The sequence below is a fragment of the Schistocerca serialis genome, chromosome 3 (assembly GCF_023864345.2).
Source record: "Schistocerca serialis cubense isolate TAMUIC-IGC-003099 chromosome 3, iqSchSeri2.2, whole genome shotgun sequence".
NCBI classification, from domain to species: domain Eukaryota; kingdom Metazoa; phylum Arthropoda; class Insecta; order Orthoptera; family Acrididae; genus Schistocerca; species Schistocerca serialis.
In genome coordinates, this window is record NC_064640.1 from 615881477 (window position 1) to 615905103 (window position 23627).

The following is a 23627-nucleotide window of genomic DNA, read 5'->3' on the forward strand; positions in this document are numbered from 1 at the left end:
TGGCACCCCATAGTGGTTTGGAGTAAGGGCACTATGATATGTAACACATTCATTTGCAGAATTTGGCAACTGAAGTTAATTTTTGACCAATTAAATTAATCTACAGATATTCTTCCTTTAGGAAAGTAATCTGAATGGTATAGTTCAAAAGTAAACCATTTGACACAGTTGCCCTATTTGGTGTGTAAAATTACAAAATTATGAACAGTAACTCATCACTAGCATTCTGTTACACAACAATGAAGCATGAAAAAATTGCAAGATGTGTAATGAATTGCTAGAAACACTTTAGAACATACAACTGTATCAACACATTCTTTGGTGGTTATTTATATGCACTGCTCCATCTGTAGAATTAACTTAAGTCCTATTATCTTGTCAATTATACTTCCTGCTATACTGAAAAACCTTTTGGAATTAATGGCTTGTGGACTGTGTCACCAAGTTAGGTTCGACAAGTTCCCTTACTGGAAATACATCTACATCGTGCTCCACAAGCCACCTAACGGGGATGTGGCAGAGAGTACTTCTGATACCACTAACCTACGATGTTCCGCTCATAAGTGGCATGCCGGAATAATGATTGTCAGTAAGCCTATGTTTCTTGAATGTTCTCGTCATTTAGCAAGATGCACGAGGGAGTAAGTAATACGTCGTCAGATTCTTCCCAGGAAGTTCTCTTGAAATTTCAATAGTAGACTGTGATGCACAATGTGTCTCTTGTATTGTCTGTCAGAGTATGTTGAACATCAATTCACTTCTGCCAACTAAATGATCCCATGACGAAACTTGCCACTCTTTCACTAGATCTTTTCTATCACTTCTATCAGTCGTACCTGGTAAGGATTCCATACTGATGAGCAGTACTCAGGAACTGGTTGAACAAGTGTCTTGGTAAGACACTTCCTTTGTGGATGAGTTACATTTCCTTAAGATTCTTCCTATAAATGTCTGGCATCTGCTTTTCCTACTACTTAATTTACGTGGTAATTCCACAGAAGATCACTAGAGATAGTTACTCCAAGATTTTTTAGAGTAGATACTGTTCCCAGCCATTTTCCATCAATAATTTAGTTGTACAGTAGTGGATGTCTTTTCCTATGTATATGCAATATGTTAAATTTACTTTTGTCGAGGTTCAACTGCCAGTCCCTTCACCATTCCTCAATCCTCTACAGGTCATTGTGCAAATCTGTACTGTCTTCTGGCATTGCTACTTTCTTAGAGCTGCATCATATACCAACAGTTTTTAAGAGCTTCTTATGCTTTCTACTAGAGAATTTACGTATCGTAAACAGTAACAAGCCTATCGTATTTGTTTGGGATACTCCAGAAATTACCTTTATATCTGTAAATTTTGTTCCATTAAGAGCCACATACCGAGTTGTTAAGAGCCACATACCGAGTTGTTAAGAGCCACATACCGAGTTGTTAAGAGCCACATACCGAGTTGTTAAGAGCCACATACCGAGTTGTTAAGAGCCACATACCGAGTTGTTAAGAGCCACATACCGAGTTGTTAAGAGCCACATACCGAGTTGTTAAGAGCCACATACCGAGTTGTTAAGAGCCACATACCGAGTTGTTAAGAGCCACATACCGAGTTGTTAAGAGCCACATACCGAGTTGTTAAGAGCCACATACCGAGTTGTTAAGAGCCACATACCGAGTTGTTAAGAGCCACATACCGAGTTGTTAAGAGCCACATACCGAGTTGTTAAGAGCCACATACCGAGTTGTTAAGAGCCACATACCGAGTTGTTAAGAGCCACATACCGAGTTGTTAAGAGCCACATACCGAGTTGTTAAGAGCCACATACCGAGTTGTTAAGAGCCACATACCGAGTTGTTAAGAGCCACATACCGAGTTGTTAAGAGCCACATACCGAGTTGTTAAGAGCCACATACCGAGTTGTTAAGAGCCACATACCGAGTTGTTAAGAGCCACATACCGAGTTGTTAAGAGCCACATACCGAGTTGTTAAGAGCCACATACCGAGTTGTTAAGAGCCACATACCGAGTTGTTAAGAGCCACATACCGAGTTGTTAAGAGCCACATACCGAGTTGTTAAGAGCCACATACCGAGTTGTTAAGAGCCACATACCGAGTTGTTAAGAGCCACATACCGAGTTGTTAAGAGCCACATACCGAGTTGTTAAGAGCCACATACCGAGTTGTTAAGAGCCACATACCGAGTTGTTAAGAGCCACATACCGAGTTGTTAAGAGCCACATACCGAGTTGTTAAGAGCCACATACCGAGTTGTTAAGAGCCACATACCGAGTTGTTAAGAGCCACATACCGAGTTGTTAAGAGCCACATACCGAGTTGTTAAGAGCCACATACCGAGTTGTTAAGAGCCACATACCGAGTTGTTAAGAGCCACATACCGAGTTGTTAAGAGCCACATACCGAGTTGTTAAGAGCCACATACCGAGTTGTTAAGAGCCACATACCGAGTTGTTAAGAGCCACATACCGAGTTGTTAAGAGCCACATACCGAGTTGTTAAGAGCCACATACCGAGTTGTTAAGAGCCACATACCGAGTTGTTAAGAGCCACATACCGAGTTGTTAAGAGCCACATACCGAGTTGTTAAGAGCCACATACCGAGTTGTTAAGAGCCACATATTTAGTTCTATCTGCAAGGAAGTCTTGAATACAGTCACAAATCTGGTCCGATCCTCAGTATGCTCTCATTCTTTTCAGTAATTGCTAGTGCAGAAGAGTGTTTAATGCCTTCATGAAGGCAAGGATCATGACATCAACTTGAGTGCTTTGCCTACAGCACTATGGATCACATGGACAAACAGAGCAAGCCAAGTTTCACAGGATCACTGCCTGTGGAATGTAAATGTATTTTTTATAAAGGAGATTTCCATTCTCCAAAAGTATCAATTCTTGGAGTGTGAAACATGTTCTACAATCTTACAGCATGTTGACAAAACCTTTACGTGCATCACTCACAGCTCTTTTTGACAGTGGCAATGACCTGCACTTTTTTCTATTTGCTAGGTACCCTTCATTGCTCCACTACCATCTCAATGTTCATATGACTGATTGTTTTGTTTTAGGGTGCAAAAAACAAGTGAGGTCATATGTGCCCAAGTCAAAACTAAGTAAAACTTAGGAGACATCTAAAGAAGGCACATGGAAAAAGGGTTAAAGAACACCATAAAAAAATGGAGATCCAAAACTAAAAATTAAATGGCCTTCACCATATTGCTTCGGTGGATAAAAAGTAAAATGCAGGCTACAGCCCATGTGTCATTTGCTAAAACATCTCGTGAATCAGATGGCAAACCCAAGATGGAACGTAAATTATTTAAAAAAAGGGCATTCCAGCAGGTAGTGGCAGACAGTCAAAATTTAGGCATAATGCATACAAAGTGGTGGGGCAGCGCCATTGAGCAAATGATTATCGCTAAAAAGGTAGTGCCCAATATGCAGCCAAGTTAGAATAATCTCCTCCTGGCGGGAGGACCGAGGAGTAGGCCGTCCAAGGCGCCAGGAGAGGCTTAAGAAGTCTAAGCTTATTCCCATGAAGGGAGGACCATTGGCTATGCCAAAGGGAGACCACTGCCTGACAGACGGCTGCACAGAGATCATCGGAGGGAATACAGATACTCACGGGCTGAGGTAAGAGGACTGCAGCCTTGGCGGCAGTGTCAGCAGCTGCATTTCCTGGCAGACCGACATGACCCAGGATCCACAGAAACATGAAATTGGCTCCATCAAGAGTGAGCAAATTACAGTGTTCTTGGATGGGAAGGAGGCCAATATTCACTCCGTGTGCATACTGGGGGGAGTCATCCAAGATGTGGAAAGAGTCCTTCCGGATGCCATGAAGGGTACAGGGTGCAGCCAACTGTAGGTGGTGGCTCATGTCGACACTAATGATGTGTGTCGCTATGGATCTGAAGAGATTCTCTAGTTTCCGGCAGCTATCTGAGTTGGTGAAGACTGCAAGTCTTTTTAGCGACATGAAGGCAGTGCTCACTATCTGCAGCATTGTCAACCGTACCGATTGTGGACCTTTGGTACAGAGGCAAGTGGAGTGTCTTAATCAGAGGCTCAGACGGTTCTGCGACCGTGTAGGCCGCAGATTCCTCGACTTGCGCCATAGGGTGGTGGGGTTTCGGGTTCCGTTAAATAGGTCAGGTGTCCACTACACGCAGGAGGCAGCTACAGGGGTAGCAGGGGCTGTGTGGCATGGACTGGGAAGTTTTTTAGGTTAGACAATCTTGGCAAAGATCAAAAAGGGCTCCAGTCAAAGGGAACAGGGCAAAGAAACGACGAGAATCGACCAAGCAATAGTCTATATTGTAGTTGTAAACTGTCATAGCTGTGTTTGAAAAGTACCAGAGCTTGAAGTGTTGATAGAAAGCACTAAAGCTGAAATCGTTGTAGGAACAGAAAGCTGGCTAAAGCCGGAGACAAACTCTGTCAAAATTTTTACAGAGGCGCAGTGTTCAGAAAGGAGAGATATAAATAAAGTAGGTGGTGGCGTGTTTGTGTGTGTTGGTAGTTATCTTGTAGTGAAGTTCAAATAGACAGTTCCTGTGAATTACTGTGTGTAGAGGTTATACTCAACAACCATACCAAAATAATAATTGGCTCCTTCTACAGACCCCCCTGACTCAGATGATATAACTGAATGGTTCAAAGAAAACTTTAATCTCATTACAAATAAGTACCCCACTCATACAGTTATAATTGGTGGAGACTTCAATCTACCCTCGGTTTGTTGGCGAAAATACACGTTCAAAGCCAGTGGTAGACAGAAAACATCTTCCGAAATTGTACTATATGCTTTCTCTGAGAATTACTTTGAACAATTAGTTTATGGGCCCACACAAATTTTAAATGGTTGCGAAAACACACTTTACCTCTTAGCCACAAATAACCCTGATCTAATAGAGAGCGTCATGACGGATACAAGGATTAGTGAACACAAAATCATTGTAGCGAGGCTCAATACCATGTCAACCAAAACCACTAAAAATAAATACAAAATATATCTCTTTAAAACAGCATATAAACATTCGCTTGATGCCTTCCTAAGAGAGAGTCTCCATTCCTTCCAAGCTAATTATGTAAGTGTAGACCAGATATGGCTAAAACTCAAAGATACAATATTGACAACAATAGATAGATCTATACCGCCTAAGTTAATAAGAGACGGGATTGATCCACCATGGTACACAAAACACTTCAGAACACTGTTGCAGAAGCAATGAAAAAAAAAAAAAGCATGCCAAGTTCAGAAGAACGCAAAATCCCCAAGACTGGCTAAGTTTCACGGAAGCTCGAAATTTAGTGTGGACGTCAGTGCGAGATGCTTTTAATAGTTTCCACAATGAAACATTGTCTCAAAATATGGTAGGAAACCCAAAGAGATTCTGGTCGTATGTAAAGTACACCAGTGGCAAAAAACAGTCAATACAGTCACTGTGCGATAGTGATGGAAATGTTACTGATGATGGTGTCACCAAAGCAGAGTTACTAAATACAGTTTTCCGTAATTCCTTCACGAAAGAAGACTAAGTAAATATCTCAGAATTCAAAACCGGAACAGCTGTTAGCATGAGTCACATAGAAGTAGATACCTTAGGTGTTGCGAAACAAATCACTTAAAGGCAGATCTTCCAGTCCAGATGGTATACCAATCAGGTTCCTTTCAGAGTAAGCAGACACAATAGCACATTTCTTAGCAATCATATACAACCGCTCACTTGACAAAAGGTCTGTTCCTAAAGACTGGAAAGTAGCGCAGGTCACACCAATATTCTAGAAAGTAAATAGGAGTAACCTATTGAATTACACACATATCACTGACCTCAATTTGCAGCAGGATTTTTGAGCGTATATGTACTCTAACATTATGAATCACCTTGAAGAAAATGACTAATTGATACATAACCAACACAGATTCAGAAAATATCGTTCTTGTGCAATACAGCTAGCTCTTTATTCCCATGAAGTAATGAGTGCTGTCGACAAAAGATCTCTGAGTGATTCCATATTCCTAGATTTCCAGAAGGCTTTTGATACTGTTCCTCACAAGTGACTATTAATCAAATTGCGTGCATGTGGAGTACCGTCTCAGTTGTGTCACTGGATTCATGATTTCCTCTCCGAGAGGTCAGTTCGTAGTGATAGATGGTAAATCAAGTAGACAGGAGTGATATCTTGTGCTCTGCAAGGTAGTGTCATAGGCCCTCTGCTGTTCCTGATTTACATAAATGATCTAGCTGATAATCTGAGCGGCCCCCTTATATTGTTTGCAGATGATGCAGTAATTTACCGTCTAGTAACATCAGACAATCAATTCCAATTACAAAATGATCTAGAGAGAATTTCTGTATGATGCGAAAAGTGACAATTAGCACTAAACAAAAGTGCGAGGTCATCCACATTAGTACTAAAAGAAATCCAATAAATTTTGGATATACAATAAATCGCACAAATCTAAGAGCTGTCAATTTGACTAAATACCAAGGAATTACAATTACGAGCAACTTAAGTTGGAAAGACCACATATATAATATTGTGGGGAAGGTGAAACAAAGACTGTGCTTTGTTGGCAGAACACTTAGAAGATGTGACAAACCCATTAAAGAGACAGCCTACATTACGCTTGTCCGTCCTCTGCTGGAATATTGCTGCATGGTAGGGATCCTTACCAGGTAGGATTGACAGAGGACATCAAAAAGGTGCAAAGAAGGGCAGCTCGTTTTGTGTTATCGCACAATAGGGGTGAGAGTGTCACTGATATGATATGCGAGTTGGGGTGGTAGCCACTGAAATAAAGGTCTTTTCTTTGTGGCGAGATCTATTTACGAAATTTCAATCACCAACTTTCTCTGCCGAATGCGTAAATATTTTGTTGACACCCACCTACGTAGGGAGAAATGATCATAAGAGAAATCGGAGCGCGAACAGGAAGATTTAGGTGTTCCTTTTTCCCATGCGCCATTTGAGAGTGGAACGGTGGAGTAGTAGTATGAAAATGGTTCAATGAACCCTCTGCCAGGCACTCACGTGTGAATTGCAGAGTAACCATGTACATGTAGATCTGCTGCACTAACGGATGAGCAGTGTACAGCGCACAGATACTTTGGAGGGCGCTGACTGAGTCTGAGCAGATCACATAACTGGGAAGACTGTGTCACCGGATGTACTCCATGGCCTAATACAAGGCAAAAAGCTCGGCTGTAAATACTGAGGAGTGGGCCAGGAGCCGATATCAAAAGACACAGGTGCCAATGATGAATGCACACCCGACTCCACTGTCAGTCCGAGAGCCATCAGTGTATACAAAGGTACTATCAGGTAAGGAATGCTGTTCAACACGGCAGCCGTGAATGTAAGCAAAGCCAATGCGACCATCAAGCCGTCTGTGTAAACAACTTCAGAGCCCCGGAACACATCAACAATCGAGAGGAAGTGACAGCGAAGAGCTGGTGGGTTAACAGAGTCCTTAGGGTCATGTGAAAGGTCCAGGCAAAGCAACGGACAAGGCGTACACCATGGAGGCGTACGTGAACGGACCGCAAGTAGAGGTGGCAAAAGGAAGGACTCCAGTTCAGAGACAATGGCCCGCACACGAACTGCAATCGTTAGCCCTGACCTGGGCCGCTGATGTGGGAAATGGACTGCCGCAGGTGGGAAAAGGAGACTGTAATTCGAATGCTCAGGAGAACAACGAATGTGTCCTGCATAACTGGCGAGCAGTTGTGCACGTCTGACCTGCAATGGAGGGACCCCAGCCTCCACAAGTACCCTAGTCACTGGACTCATCCTCAAAGCTCCTGTCTCTAGTCTAACCCCGCAGTGGTGCACAGGGTCGAGTAAATGCAACACAGAGCACTGCCCAATCATAAACCACACTCCCATAGTCAATTTTGGATTGGACAAGGGCTCTGTAGAGCTGCAGCAGAACAGAGCAATCTGCACCCCAATTGGTGTTGCTCAGGCAACAGAGGGCATTGGGGTGCTGCCAGCACTTCTGCTTAAGCTGATGAAGATGAGGAAGCCAAGTCAATTGAGCATCGAAAACCAATCCTAAGAATCAATATGTCTCCACTACAGTGAGTGGATTGTCACGAAAAAGTTATGGGTCCGGATGAATGGTACGATGCCAACAGAAGTGGATGACACATGACTTTGCGGCTGAAGATTGGAAGCCATGTGCTAGAGCCCATGACTGCACCTTGTGGATGGCTTACTGTAGGCGATGCTCAGCAACACCAGTACTGGAGCAGCAGTATGAAATTAAGAAGTCATCCGCATATAGAGAAGGTGAGACAGAGGGCATGACAGCTAGACCGTTAATGACCACTAAAAATAGAGGCACACTCAGTACAAAGCTCTACAGGACTCCATTCTCATGGATATGGATGGAACTATGGAAGGCATCGCCTCTGACACGGAGAGTCCGGAGCGACAGGAAGTTTTGGATTTTAATCAGGAGCGGTCTTCAGAGACCCCACTTATACAATGTGGCAAGGATATGATGTCACATGGTTGTGTCATATGCTTTATGTAAGTAAAAAAAGACGGTAACCACATGTTGCTGCCTGTAAAATGCTGTTCGGATGGCAGACTCAAGTGACAAGATTATCAGTGGTGAGCGACCCTGGCAGAAGCCGCCCTAACATGGAGCCAGTAGGCCATGTGACTCCAACACCCAACCCAACTGCCGACATACCATACATTCCAGCAGCTTTCAAAGAATGTTGGTAAGGCTGATGGGCTGATAGATATCCACATGAAGTGGGTTTTAACAGGTTTGAGCACCGGAAAGATGGTGCTCTCCCGCCACTGCGATGCGAAGATGCAATCGTGCCAGATTTGGTTAAAGATGAGAAGATGTCACTTGTAGTCAGATGAGAGATGTTTAATCATCTGGCTGTGGATCCGATCAGGCCCAGGAGCTGTGTCGGGGCAATGTGCAAGGGCACTGAGGAGCTCCCATTCTGTAAATGGGGCATTATAGGATTCACTGTGGTGTGTAGTGAATGAGAGGACATTCCCTTCCAGCCGCCGTTTGAGAGTGCCAAAGGCTGGGGGTTAATTCTCCAATGCAGAGGCTCGAGCAAAGTGCTCAGCTAAGTGCTCGGCAATTGCGTTTCCGTCGGTAGATAACACGCCATTTATGTTAACACCGGGAACACCTTTTGGGGTCTGGTACCTGAAAAGACGTTTGATCTTTGTCCAGACTTGGGAAGGTGACATATGGCACCCAATGGTAGAGATGTATCTCTACCAACACTCCTGCTTCTGTCATTTGATAAGTTGGCGAACACTGGCATGGAGCCATTTAAAGGCTATTACATGCTCTAGGGAAGGGTACCACTTGTGTCACTGCAGAGTTAGCTGATGCTCTAATTGCCTCAGCAACTTCGGCGACCAGTAAGGGACTTCCTTACACCTTGGGCACCCTAAAGAGCGAGGGAACGTGATTCCTGCTGCAGAAACAATTGTAGTCACCTGCTCAACCACCATATTGATGTTGCCGTGTAGGGGAGATTCAACAGTGAGTGCAGAGGTCGAAGTTTCCCAGTCCGACTTGTTTAAAGCCCATATGAGCAGGCGTCCATTGGCCCAATGCCGGGGCAGTGACCAGAAGATGGGAAAGTGGTCACTACTCCACAGGTCGTCATGTGCTCTCCAGTGGATAGATGGGAGAAGTCCTGGGCTGAAAACTGATAACTCAATGGCCGAGCAACTACCATGAGCCACACAGAGATGTGTCACAGCCCCAGTATGTAACAGGCAGAGGTCGAATTGTGACAGTAAAGTCTCGACATCTCTGCCTCAGCCAGTAAGCATGGTACCAATTCACAAGGGACTATGGGCATTAAAATCTCCCAGAAGCAGGAAAGGTTTAGGGAGTTGATCAATCAGTGCAGCTAATACATTCAGGGGTACTGCACCCTCTGAAGGAAGATATACATTGCAGACAGTTATTTCCTGCATCTTCCTTATTCTGAGAGCCACACCTTTGAGCAGGTTTGAAGTGGCACAGGTTCACTACAGACCGAACTTAGAACATAAACGCAAACTCCACCTGACACTTTATTATAGTCGCTACGGTTCCTAATATCTTTTGTAACCGCATAGGGCAGGTGTCCGCATTGCCGGGAACCTAGTTTCCTGGAGGGCAATGCAGACAGCAGGTGTAAAGCTTGACAGTTGCTGTAGCTCAGCCAGGTAGTGGAAAAAACCACTGCAATTCCACTGGAGGATGACGACATCCTGAGACTGGGAAGGCATGGAACATACAATGAGGCAGTTCACACCTCAGGATCACCTGCTGCTACCAACTTATTGCCTGAGCAGGCTATATCCATTGTGTCCGAGGGTCTGGCAAGATCTAGGTCCTGAACAGATACCAGAATTTCCACCCCATCCTCAGACGCAGAGCTTGTAGGTTGCAGTGGTGTGTGCCACCACAACTTCTTTGGTCTTAGCAGTCTTCTCTTCTCTCTCTCTCTCTCTCTCTCTCTCTCTCTCTCTCTCTCTCTCTCTCTCTCCTCCTTGGGTTTCCCTGACTGGGAGGACTTCACTGGCTCAGCATCCAGGACTGAGGATGAGTGTGAAGCCCTACAACCAGCTGCTTTTGAGTTCTTCAGCCACTGGCGGGTGTCATCTTTCCCACTAGCAAAAACCTGGGCAGAGAGTGACCCAAGGGACCCCTTCCTAGCGAGAGAAGCTGAAGACGACTTACGCTTATCCGTCTAAGAAGTGGGGGACGGACGTCCCCGATGGTTGGGGGCAGAGGGGGGGGGGTAAGGGGGGGGGGTGTTGCTCCCGAAGTAGGTGGTGCAGAAGCAACAGGGAGAGAAATGCCCGCCCCCTCCCCCCTCCATCAAGGGGGCAGGTGTAGTCTTCTGGCTCTGAGAGGTGACTGTCAGACTGCAAAAGTTCCCTGAGAAATATGATACCCTGGACCATATTTTAGCTCTTCTGGGCCATGATGGTTACAGACACATCCCCCGGCTTGTTGCAAGCGAGTCATGTCCGTGACTGGGCAGAGGATGCTGTTTTGATCAAGACTGACCCAGATCTCATTTTGGACAAGCCCTCCACTTCCCCAAACTTGTCCTCTAAATGCTCAACAAAAAACTGATGTTTCATCGTCATGATGTACCTACACGGTACATGGTGGCACCACCACAACAGACTGGCTATCACACTGGATATCAGGTGCAAAAAAATCCATGGTCATTATCGACGCATGTAGCGACACTGCATAGTGCATGGTGGAAAACTCACCCAGAAAGGTGTCCTTGCCCATGAGATGGAGAACGGGCAGGACTGGAATGCGATGATGAGAAAGTGGACTAAAGATCTCTATGCACGATGGACACGATGCACCATGTAAGGCGTCCTTCCCAGTTGGCTTGCTCCTCAGGAAAATTTTGAAAAATGGAGGTCAAACCCTACACAGGCTCATCATATAAAGGTCGTGACGTGTGAAATTCCTTTTGGTAGCCTCTTACGTCAGGCAGCAATACCTCGGGCCTATTCTGACCCCTGGACTCACAGTGGGGGTGAATCCCGGTCTCAAGTTTTTATAGCACGACTCTTCCAATCTATGCCTGGCATGTTGAAGTCACCCCCTATTAAAACAGCATGACCAGGAAAATTATTAATGATGATCTGTAAGTTCTCTCTCGAGCAACTATATAGGCCAACAATACAGCTGAAGAGGAAACATTATCTCTTCTGCAAACATCAGAAGTAATAAAACAGTTCCCAACCCAGAATAAATCAATTCCACTATTGCTGCTACAAATAGCAAGAATCTTCAACACTTTTGAAGCAAAAGTTGCATTTACAAAAATATTCATGCATTGGAAGTAGAGTGAATTGTGATAAGTACAAATCACTAGACCCCGATGCAAAACTGTTGTGTGTCAAGGAAAGTGCCTATTGTAATAAGAACAGACAACAGAAATATACACTTTTGATTTCAGCAATATAAGCTGAAGATTTGAAAGTATTTCTTTATGATGAAATGGTAGCTTACAGCACTGAATCAGTGAGATTCAGCTGTTTCTTCTTCTTCTTCCACACACACATGTATTTCATGATTATGTCTCAACAATTTACTAATGCTTGGAATGCAAAAATTAATATATATTTCCGTTGTTAAGTAGAAAAGTAATTGAAACCAATGTTACAGCTAATGCAGCTTTCAGCTTTTTACAGACAGCAGCCAATTCTCTCTGTCCACTCACAATAAGCAGTCCCTAGCCCTATACTGTGTAAGAATTGATATAAGACTTAGGAAAAACAAAAAGCAGCCACAAGTAACTTAGGATGTACTAACAAAGCCCTGCAAAAAGAAAATAACTCTACTTGGCTCTTGAGTAATTTAGTAGACACTCATCTTAACAGTTAAATACACAGGTATAGTTTACTTTTCACCACATCATGCACTCTATGACCAGAGGTTGGCAGAAACAAGGGACTGTCCTGCCAATCCACTACTGGCTCATAGCCTCACCCTTTGCTGCACACCCAAGTAGTGTCATCACTGAGCTGGTTTGAGAATATGCCACAATGACACCAGCAAATCTAATTGTGGCGTTCACTCTTGAGCCTTTGTGGGGTTACTAGTTTGACACAGTAAGATTGTTTATGATGAATGTGCCTGTGTAACAGACTAGTGTCCAATACCATTTACACTTGCATAAGAAAGCAAAGTAAACAATCTTTCCTACATATTTTGTGTGCTTCTAATTATTTTGCTCTGTATCAGCACCCACTTATTACTAGGCATCTGGTCCTGGATGGACAACTGGCAATGAGACTACCCACAGGTGTTCCAACTTTGGCCTGCACTTGCCTGTATTTTTTACTTTTCTGGTGTTAATTCAGTCTTTCAGTCACTCTGGACACTTTACATTGTAACTTTTGTGTTTAGTTACCATGGATAGTTCTCCACAAGAACTGTTCATTACACAGATTGTTCAGTTTAGACACAGCAGAGGCAGATTCTTGACGGAAATGACAAGACTGCTCACAGTGCAAGCTAACAAGTCACCTCCCGCAGCACAATTTGGAAATTTATGGTAAGGTCACAATTTGGAAATTTATGGTAAGGTCTTACAGGACCAAACTGCTGAGGTCATCAGTCCCTAAGCTTGCGGACTACTTAATCTAACTTAAACTTATGCAAAGGACAACACCCATGCCCATGCCAGAGAAAGGACTCTAACCTTTGACAGGGGGAGTCACACAGACCGTGATGACACCTTGGACCGCATGGCTACCCCATGCAGCCCCGCAGCACAGCCACAGCCAGTAGCACCTGTTTCCACACCACCATTAGGTGCTTTTGACAAAACACAAGGAATGGTTCAAGTATGGAGTACAGCTCAGCACATCACATTGAAAGTAAGAACAAGCAACCTTATTTTCTTGCAATAGAATGTGTCACTGTGCAGGCTTGCCTGCGAACTTTACCCCACGTCCCACTCTCAAAGCATTCCTTGTGAGAATTACAAGCTGTGCTGGACAAATACTTTGATGGATAGATTTGGCATGGATTCTTTTGATTTGCACATTCAAGACAATGTTCTCTCTGAACACTCTTGTGCCTATGGACAAGGTAGCTGAATTGTGTTGTGAATTTAGTGACTTTCAAGATGACCAAGGCAAATTTACTAACTTTGAGGTTCACATTACCATGAAAGAAAACACACACACACACACACACACACACACACACACACACACACACACACACACACCCCCACCAAACGTCTTGCCAAGCATGGCCCATCACTCACACTATCAGATCAGAACTCTTATCTTGGCAGAACATGTGATTTCCCCTGTAATAGCCAGCCAGTGGGCTTCACCTTAGTCATAATAAGAGAACCTTCAGGCAGGTTATGATTATGTGAAGACTTCAATGCAACAGTGTAAATCCATGGCTTGAGGTACTCATGGACAAACTCTGTGTAGTTCATTTCATTTCCAAGACTGATCTTCATTATGCTTATTTGCAGCTTCCTTTGGATGAAGCTGGCTATATGTGTGCTACTGTGAGTGGTCAACAACAGTGAAATTGTGAATAAGTAACAAGATGTTCAACGTCCACATCTCATAACAGAACATGAAAGTCTGAGGCTTGCTCACTCCATAAAGCCGTATGAGTGACGATTGTGAAAGATCTTATGACAGTAAAATGCTGGTGCACATCTAAGTGTTTTGGAGCACACTGTTCAACACAAATTGTTCAACATGGGGCTCTGCAACAGATAGCCTGGGTGTTCCAACGATTACCCCACAAAATGGTCAATTACGACTACAGTGAGCATGGGATCAGATATCTGACTGAGTCATTGGAAACTTATCACCTCACTGGATGAGTCTTGTTTCTTGTTGCACCAGGTCAATGGTAGTGTTCAGTCACTGTCATCCAAGTGAAAAGCTGCACCTCGCCATAGACAGGCTAATGGGGGCAGTTTTACGCTATTGGGATATGTTCCCAAGTCTTCCATAGGACCTGCGGTAGCAAACAAAGGCACAATAACAGCTGTGGACACTATGAACATTATAGAGGACTACCTGACTGCCTTTACACTTAAAGGCTTCCTCAACAGTGATGGCTTCTTCCAGGAAGACAACTGTGTGTCAAGGTCAAAATGGAGCAACAATGGATGGGGAGCATGATGGAGAACACATGATGATTTTACCACCAAATTCACCTGATTTGAACCCAATGACACACATCTACGAAGTATCTGGCACCAGCTCTGTGCGCTATAACAGTATCAATAACCAACATAGCCATATTTTGGAACCGGGTGACCATCAAAACCCGAAGAACTATGTTGTACCTGTATATTTAAAGAGGAGGTGATGTTTGCCAGCTGAATCACCCTCTGGCAGTGTCCAGAAATGTTATTTTTGCTGTGTTCAAGCAGGTACAATTACAAAACTTGCAGTGGCATGCGATCACTGCAATGTTCAGATAGTTAAGTGTCATACACAGTTAACACTCAAGACATGTAATAATCCCCTTTAGTATGTCAAGCATTAGACAGCTAGACATGACAAAGGACACAGCTACACATATTTATAACTTACCTGACAGCAGATATTCTTATTTGATGTGCCTGGTTAGCCTGTAAACCACTGACAGTAGCTTGTAAGAACTGCTCAAGCAGAGTTGGTGACATCAATTTGGCATACGAACTTCCAACACACAGGCACCGCCCCAGCAGGTATGGAGAACCTAAAGAAATAAGCAGTCTTCATAAGACCTTGGCTTATGTGTCACCATAAATCAAATGGTAACAAACAATTTACTACTATACACAGTTGTGTTCAAAGAGGAATAGGTGCTACTGATGTACAGTTTTAATGAGGTTCTTTGATAGCCCTGAAAAAGGCACTAACTGTTTTATTGTGGTGGTGATAGAGAGTGATCAAGGTGAACCAAGTACCTGGTGATGCTTTGTGAACATAGGCTATAAAAGCAACTCCGACAAAACGAAAGTGCCAAGATTTTGAAATGTTAAACTATGTTAATGAACTTACCAGTTTGATTCATATCAGCAACAACAACGTTTTGTAAGAACCCACTGAAGTCAAAATGCAACTCTTCACCATGTTCCAGTTGCTCCATGACCGTTTCATGAGCTACTTCCAATGCACACATGCAAGCCTCATGGCTTTTCCACCAGCTGGAACTGTCCGTATTTCTTTCAGTCTCCAATGCTTGTAAATGTTTGGTCATAGCATGACTCAGTGCTCCAATACTTTTGGCTTCAAATTCTTCAAATATTGACTAGAAAATTGCAACAAGAAATATTAAACTCACAGACTGCAATAAATCAAAAGGAAAGGTACCAGTAGCTGATAGCTTGCATAACGGAAAGTAAACTACAGCAATGTTGAATTTGCATTTCACCCTACAACACAGGAAATTCTTATGTAAGTAGAACTCTGAATTCAAACCATTTTCAAGTTTGCAATATTATGAGAAGGATAATTGCTACTCACCATATAGCAGAGATACTGTGTTGCAGATAGGCACAACAAAAATACTGTCAGAAAGTGAGCTTTCAGCCAACAAGGTCTCTCTCTCTCTCTCTCTCTCTGTCTGTGTGTGTGTGTGTGTGTGTGTGTGTGTGTGTGTGTGTGTGTGTGTGTGGGGGGGGGGGGGGGGGGGCACACGCAATTTTTAGACAAAGACATCATTGGTTGAAAGCTCACTTTCTGGCAGTCTTTTTGTTGTGTCTATTTGTGAATCAGCATCTCCACTATATGGTGAGTAGCAACTTTCTTTTTCGTCATACTGTTACATTCCATCCTGGATTTTCAATTGTTTCATTTACAGGTTTAATCAAAGGAGTAACAGCTACCCTATTACTAAAAAAGACAGCTTAAAAATGATAATCGACTTATTCATTTACCATCACTTCTTACAAAAATTGTGATCAGTGTCCTCAGTAAGGGATGATACAAAATTTCATCTTTTGACTATGGGAGTCAATCAGAGTACACTAAAAAGAACTGCAATATATACTTTCTAACCACTGCATACACATTTAAACACAGGGAGTAGGAGATTTTTAAACACTCCCCAAAAAATAATTATTTACTTAAAGATTGTGTAATTGTTTATCTTATACCCAGTTTAATTCTTGATTTATTCTTCGCCCTCTCTTCTCAAAATTCCCATCATGCATTTCTTCGTTACTTGCTGAGAAACCTTCCATTTTTAATGGCATTTTTGCACTGAAGTTTCATATACCATGGAGAGGGACTGATAATATACACTAATTGTAAACTTTCTATTTTCAACATTGGAAACTTAGTTATGAAGCCTATTCCACAGCCTAAAACAACCCAAGGTGATTTTCACTGTTATGTTTATTTCTTTTACTGTACATGCAGCTGTTTTCTTCAGATGCCTTACACAGAAGGAGTCAAAGTGAAAACTTTATTGTTAATTTGCACAACTTTTTTCAGTAGGTTATTTATGCATTAAGGTCTTGTTGAAAGTGAATTTCCAGTGTAATTTCAAACTTGCTCTACTAAGTTCCTGTAATTCCAATTACTGTTCAATTTCACATTTGGTATGCAAATAATTTTGCATGTTACTTTTATACTACTTCTCTTCTAGCTATAATTTATTTCCTTTAAATTGTCATTGCCAAGCGCCTTTCCTTTCTTCGTATCTTGACTGGATATACACAATTCATCAGAAATTATTTCCAGAATTTCGGTTTTTAACTAGATGTTTCTTATGTATCTCAAGCTACAGACACTTTACAAAATCTTCAAACATGTGTAATTTTCCAACTTATCATACAATAAAATACCTGAAAAAGCGTCATCAACCCAACAAGTTTCGTTTCTCAATTTCCCTCCAAGAATAGTTTAATTTGGCATATTTTGCTTTGTTTCTGTAATTTTTTCTGCAAACCTCTTACCTGATCCATGATAGTTGTCCTTTCCACACAAGATTTCTCTCTTGCCTTCTGCATACTCGAAACAGCAGTGTGTTCACATAAAAAACTTTTGTTAAATAACGAATGATACAAAAGAACCAAAGATGCTGAACTTTGTTTAGTACAGTATACCCTTTCTTCTAAAAGTAATTCATGATCTACATTTCTTATTTCCTGTCCGAGGAGTTCTTTTGCAAGTTGGCATCTTGTTTTTAATCTACACCTAATGAATCTATGGTTAGTACATTCTCTTTACTTTAACTGACCTACTTGAAATGAGTAACTGAGGTACTGGGTATGAAATAAATGGAGATGATGCAGTTTTCAGTCCAAAGATTGGTTTGATGCAGCTCTCTACGCTGCTCTATCCTTTGCAAGCCTCCATCTCTAACTACTTCAACCTACATCTTTTTGAATCTTCTCACTGTATTATTCTATTTGTCTCCCTCTATGATTTTTAACCCCCCCCCCCCCCCCCCCCACACACACACACACACACACACAAACTTCCCTCCAATAATAAATTGGTGATCCCTTGGTATCTCAGAGTGTATAAACCAACGATTCCCTTCTTCTTATCAGGTTGTATCATAAATTTCTTTGCTCCCATTTCTATTCAGTACCTCATTAACTATGTGATCTACCTCTCTAATCTTCAGCATTCCTCTGTAGCACCATACTTTGAAAGCTTCTAGTCTTAAACTGTTCATCCCTAATGTTTCACTTCCATATACACACACACACATCAAAAAAAGTTTTGCATCACCCCAGTTCCTAGAACTTAGGAAGACAGATTTGACTGTGGATATTTTATCACAGACACACTCCCTTTGACTGTTCAGAGATGTCACTAAATCCACATAAAGATGTAAACAACCATGCATGAGCAGCAACAGAGGGAAGGGGTCCGACAGCTGTTCTGTTCCAATCATTCCACCACGAAGGAGGTACACGGCTTGTGTTGTCTGTAGTTCAACCATGCCTAGACAGTCAATAACGCAGTTCGATCGCACACGCTTTGTTACTTTGTGCCAGGAAGAGTTCTGAACAAGGGAAGTGTCCAGGCATCTGAGCGAAAAAAAGCGATGGTGTTCGGATGTGGAGGAGATACAGAGAGACAGGAACTGCGGATGACATGCCTTGCTCAGGCCACCCAAGGGCTACTACTGCAGTGGATGACCGCTACCTACAGATTATGGCTCAGAGGAACACTGACAGCAAAGCCATCATGTTGAATAATGCTTTTTGTGCAGCCACAGGATGTTGTGTTATGACTCAAACTGTGCGCAATAGGCTGCATGATGGCGAGCGAAGTGCACTCCTGACGTCCATGACGAAGCCCACCTTTGTACCCACGACACCATGCAGCGCAGTACAGATGGGCCCAACAACATGCTGAATGGACCGCTCAGGATTGGCAACATGTTCTCTTCACCAATGAGTGAGTGTTGCATATGCCTTCAACCAGACAATCATCGGAGACATGTTTGGAGGGAACCTGGTCAGGCTTAACACCTTAAAGACACTGTCCAACGAGTGCAGCAAGGTGGAGGTTCCCTACTGTTTTGGGGTGGCACTATATGGGGCCGATGTACACCACTGGTGGTCATGAAAGGCACTGTAACAGCTGTATGATACCTGAATGCCATCCTCCGATCAATAGTGCAACCATATCGGCAGCATAATGGCGAAGCATTGGTCTTCATGGATGACAATTCACACCCCCATCGTGCACATCTTGTGAATGACTTCCTTCAGGAAGTGACATCGCTCGACTAGAGTGGCCAGCATGTTCTACCCTATCAAGCATGCCTGGCATAGATTGAAAAGGGCTGTTCATGGACGACGTGACCCAGCAGCCACTGAGGGATCTACGCCAAATAGCCACTGAGGAGTGGAACAATCTGATTGGTTGGTTTGTTTGTTTGTTTAAAAGAGGGCAGAAGGGACCAAACTAAGAGGTCATTGGTCCCTTGATCCTAACAAAACAATACCACAAGTGTGAAAATAAAACGGATGAAACATATAACTCAAAACGGAAAGAAAGGAAAAGCCACAAGAACGAAGGGAAGGCAACGAACACTAAAAGGAACAAAAGAGGACAAGAAAACAATAGAGAGATGCTAGAAACAAAAGATTAAAGCATGAAATCCGATTACAGTGGCTGGCCAATCATGAGGAGAAAAAGGGAAAGCTAGCCAGTCTGCAACACATTAAAACCTCCACCCTAAAAGCACCAGGGTGGAGGACACAGTGACAAAGCACATGCGCTAAAACCAACATAGAAATATAAAACCCACTCTCACAGATAAAACGTAAAACTAAAGCTGCTGTGGAGGCATATTTGCCCAACACCGAAGGCAGGGTGCTGAGAAAGTTAAAAGTCTACTGCAGAGTGGCTAAAACTGGGCATTCCAGCAAGAGGTGGACGACTGTCATTTTGGATCCACAGCGACACTGAGGTGGGTCCTCGCAACGGAGTAGGTTACCATGCATTGGCCACGTATGGCCAACATGGAGTCAGCAGAAGACAACTGATTCCCTACGAGGGGCCTACATGGAAGACTTCCACCCATTCATAGCCTCCTCAGTGACACGCAGTATGTTGTGCATGCTGTTATGCCATTCTGTCTCCCAAAGCCGGAAAACCTTGGGGTGTAAGACAGAATGCAGGTCAACTTCGGAGATGTCTATCTCCAGAAGTGGTTTCCACATCACCTATTCGCCAGCCTGTCAGCAAGTTCGCTGCCGAGGATTCCGACGTGTCCTGGGGTCCATACAAACACCACGGAGCGGCGGGACTGTTCCAGGGCATAGATGGACTCCTGAATGGAGTCTACCACAGGGTGGTGAGGGTAGCGCTGGTCGATAGTTCGTAGGCTGCTCAGTCAGTACACACGAGAAATGACTTCCCAGGGCATAAGCTGATATACTGAAGAGCACGAGATATGGCCACCAGCTCTGCAGTGGAAACACTACAGTCAACTGGCAAGGAGTACTACTCAATATGTCCTCCATTAACATATGCGAAGCCTATGCGACCATCAGCCATTGAGCCATGAGTGTAACCCAGCCATGAGTGTAAACCACTTCAGAGTCCCAGAACACTTCAACAATCAAGAAGAAGCGACAGCAGAGAGCTGCAGGGTTAATGGAGTCTTTAGGGCCATGCGAAAGGTCCAGGCAAAGCTGCAGACAAGGCGTACACCATGGAGGCATATGTGAAAGGACCGCAAGTAGAGGTAGTAAAGGGAAGGACTCCAGATTGGAGAGAAGGGACCGCACGCGAACCGCAATCGTTAACCCCGACGCGGAGATGGACTGCAGCGGGCCGGAAAAGGAGACAGTAATTCGGATGCTCAGGGGAACTATGACTGTGTGCTGTGTAACTGGCGAGCAGTTGCCCAAGTCTGATCTGCAGTGGAGGGACACCAGCCTCCACCAGTACACTGGTCACCGGACTCGCCTAGAAGCTCCTGTCGCTAATCAGACCCCACAGTGGTGCACAGGGTCAAGTAAATGCTATGCTGAAGGCGATGCCAAACCATAAACCACACTCCCATAATCAATTCGGGATTGGATAATGGCTCTGTAGAGCTGCAGCAGTGTACAGCGATCTGCTCCCCAATTGGTGTTGCTCAGGCAATGGAGGGCATTGAGGTGCTGCCAGCACTTCTGTTTAAGCTGACAAAGATGAGGGAGCCATGTCAGTGGAGCGTCGAAAACCAGCCCTAGGAATTTATATGTCTCCACTACAGTGAGTGGATATCATTAACGTGAAGTGCGGGTTCTGGATGAACGGTACGACACTGACAGAAGTGCACGACACACAACTTTGTGGCTGAAAACTAGAAGCCGTGAGCTAGAGCCCCTGACTGCGCCTTGTGGATGGCTCCCTGGAGGCGACGCTCAGCAACAGCAGCACTGGAGCAGCAGTACAAAATGCAGATGTTGTCTGCAAACAGAGAAGGTGGGACAGACGTCCCTACAGCTGCTGCTAGGCCGTTAATGGCCACTAAAAATAGTGAGACACTCAATACAGAGCACTGTGGGACTCCATTCTCCTGGATATGGCTGGAACTATGGGAGTCACCAACTTGGACATAGAAAATACAGAGTGACAGGAAGTTTTGGATAAAAATCTGGAGTGGTTCCCGGAGACCCCACTCACACAATGTGGCAAGCATGTGATGTCGCCAAGTTGTGCCGTATGCTTTAAGTAAGTCAAAAAAGACGGCAATCAGGTGTTGTCGTCTGGAAAAGGCTGTTCGGATGGCAGACTCTATAGACAAGTTTATTTGTGGTAGAGCGACCTTGGCAGAAGCCACCTTGACATGGAGCCAGCAAGCCATATGACTCCGCGACCCAACCCAACAGCTGAAATACCATACGTTCCAGCAGCTTATAAGGAATGTTGGTGAGGCTGGTGGGCCAACAGCTATTGACATCAAGTGGGTTTTTACCGGGTTTGAGAACCGGAAAGATGGTGCTCTCCTGCCACTGGGATGGGAAGATGCAATCGTGCCAGATTTGGTTGAAGATGAGAAGATGTCGCTTTTAGTCAGATGAGAGATGTTTAAATCATCTGGTTGTGGATGCGATCACGCCCAGGAGCTGTGTTGGGGCAATGTGCAAGGGCGCTGAGGAGCTCCCACTCTGTAAATGGGGTGTTATAGGGTTCACTGTGGCATGTAGTGAATGAGAGGACTTCCCTTTCCATCCACTATCGGAGGGTGAGAAAGGCTGTGGGGTAGTTCTCCGACACAGAGGCTCTAGCATAGCGCTCAGCAATCGCGTTTGCATCTGTACATAGCTCGTCGTTTATGGTAACATGGGGGACAGCTGTTGGGGCCTGGTACCCGAAAAGACATTTGGTTTTGCCCAGACTTGGGAAGGTGACGTGTTGCACCCAATGGTGGAGACATCTCTCTCTTAACACTCTTTTTTCCTTTGTTTGATAAGGTAGCAAACATGGGCACGGAGCCATTTAAAGGCTATGTGGCACTCCAGGCAAAAGTGGCACTTACATCGCTTTAGAGCTCGCTGACACTTCTTAATTTCTTCAGCAACTTCCAGCTACCACCAAGGGACTGCCTTATGCCTCGGGCACCCTAAAGAGTGAGGGATCGCCTTTCCTGCCACAGAAACAATTGTAGTCATCACCTGTTCAACCATCACATCGATGTTACTGTGTGGGGGAGATTTAACAGTGACAGCAGAGGCCAAAATTTCCCAGTCCGACTTGTTTAAACCCCATATGGGCAGGTGTCCATGGGCCTAATGCCACGGCAGTGACCGGAAGATAGGAAAGCGGTCACTACCACACAGGTCGTCATGTGCTCTCCAGTGGATAGATGGGAGAAGTCCTGGGCTGCAAATTGATATATCAAAGACTGAGTAACTACCATGGGCCACACGGAAATGTGTGGCGGCCCCAGTATTTAAGAAGCAGAGGTCGAACTGAGACAGTAAATTTTCGACATCTCTGCATCGGCCAGTAACCACAGTGTCACCCCACAAAGTGTTATGAGCGTTAACATCTCCCAGAAGTAGGAAAGGTTTAGGAAGTTGATCGATCAGTGCAGCTTATACATTCAGAGGTACTGTACCATCTGGAGGAATACATGCATTGCAGACAGTTATTTCCTGCATCGTCCGTATTCCGACAGCCACAACTTCAAGAGGGGTTTGAAGGGGCACATGTTCACTACAGACAGAGTTTCGGACATAAACGCAAACTCCACCTGACACTTAAAGAGTCGCTATGGATCCTGTAATATCCCTTATAACCGCATAGGACAGGCGACCGCATTGCCGGGAACCTAGTTTCCTAGAGGGCGATGCAGATAGCAGGTGTAAAGCTTAGCCAGGCGGTGTAAGAAACTGCCGCAATTCCACTGGAGGATGACATCTTAGACTGTGAAGGCATGGAACATTCAATGAGGCAATTTACACCTCAGAGTCAACTGCTGCCACCAACCTATTGCCTGAGCAGTCTATATGCATTGTGTCTGAGGGTCTGGCGGGATCTAGGTCGTCAGCGGACGCCAAAATCTCGACCCCATCCTCAGACGCAGAGCTTGTAGTTAGCAGTGCTGTGGGTGCCACTGCAATTTCCTTTGTCTTAGGTGTTTTCTTT

General features: G+C 44.2%; 1 protein-coding gene across 2 annotated transcripts in view; it reads right to left on the reverse strand.

Annotated features, from left to right (window-relative positions):
• Nucleotides 1–23627, reverse strand: part of LOC126470499 (importin-9) — a 150259-nt gene that overhangs the window by 54776 nt on the left and 71856 nt on the right. For both annotated transcript variants that reach the window (XM_050098379.1, XM_050098380.1), the window contains exons 9-10: nucleotides 15570–15819; nucleotides 15117–15264 (exon numbers count right to left, since the gene is read on the reverse strand). In XM_050098379.1, the coding sequence (XP_049954336.1) occupies nucleotides 15117–15264; nucleotides 15570–15819 (398 nt within the window). The remainder of the gene's footprint in view (nucleotides 1–15116; nucleotides 15265–15569; nucleotides 15820–23627) is intronic.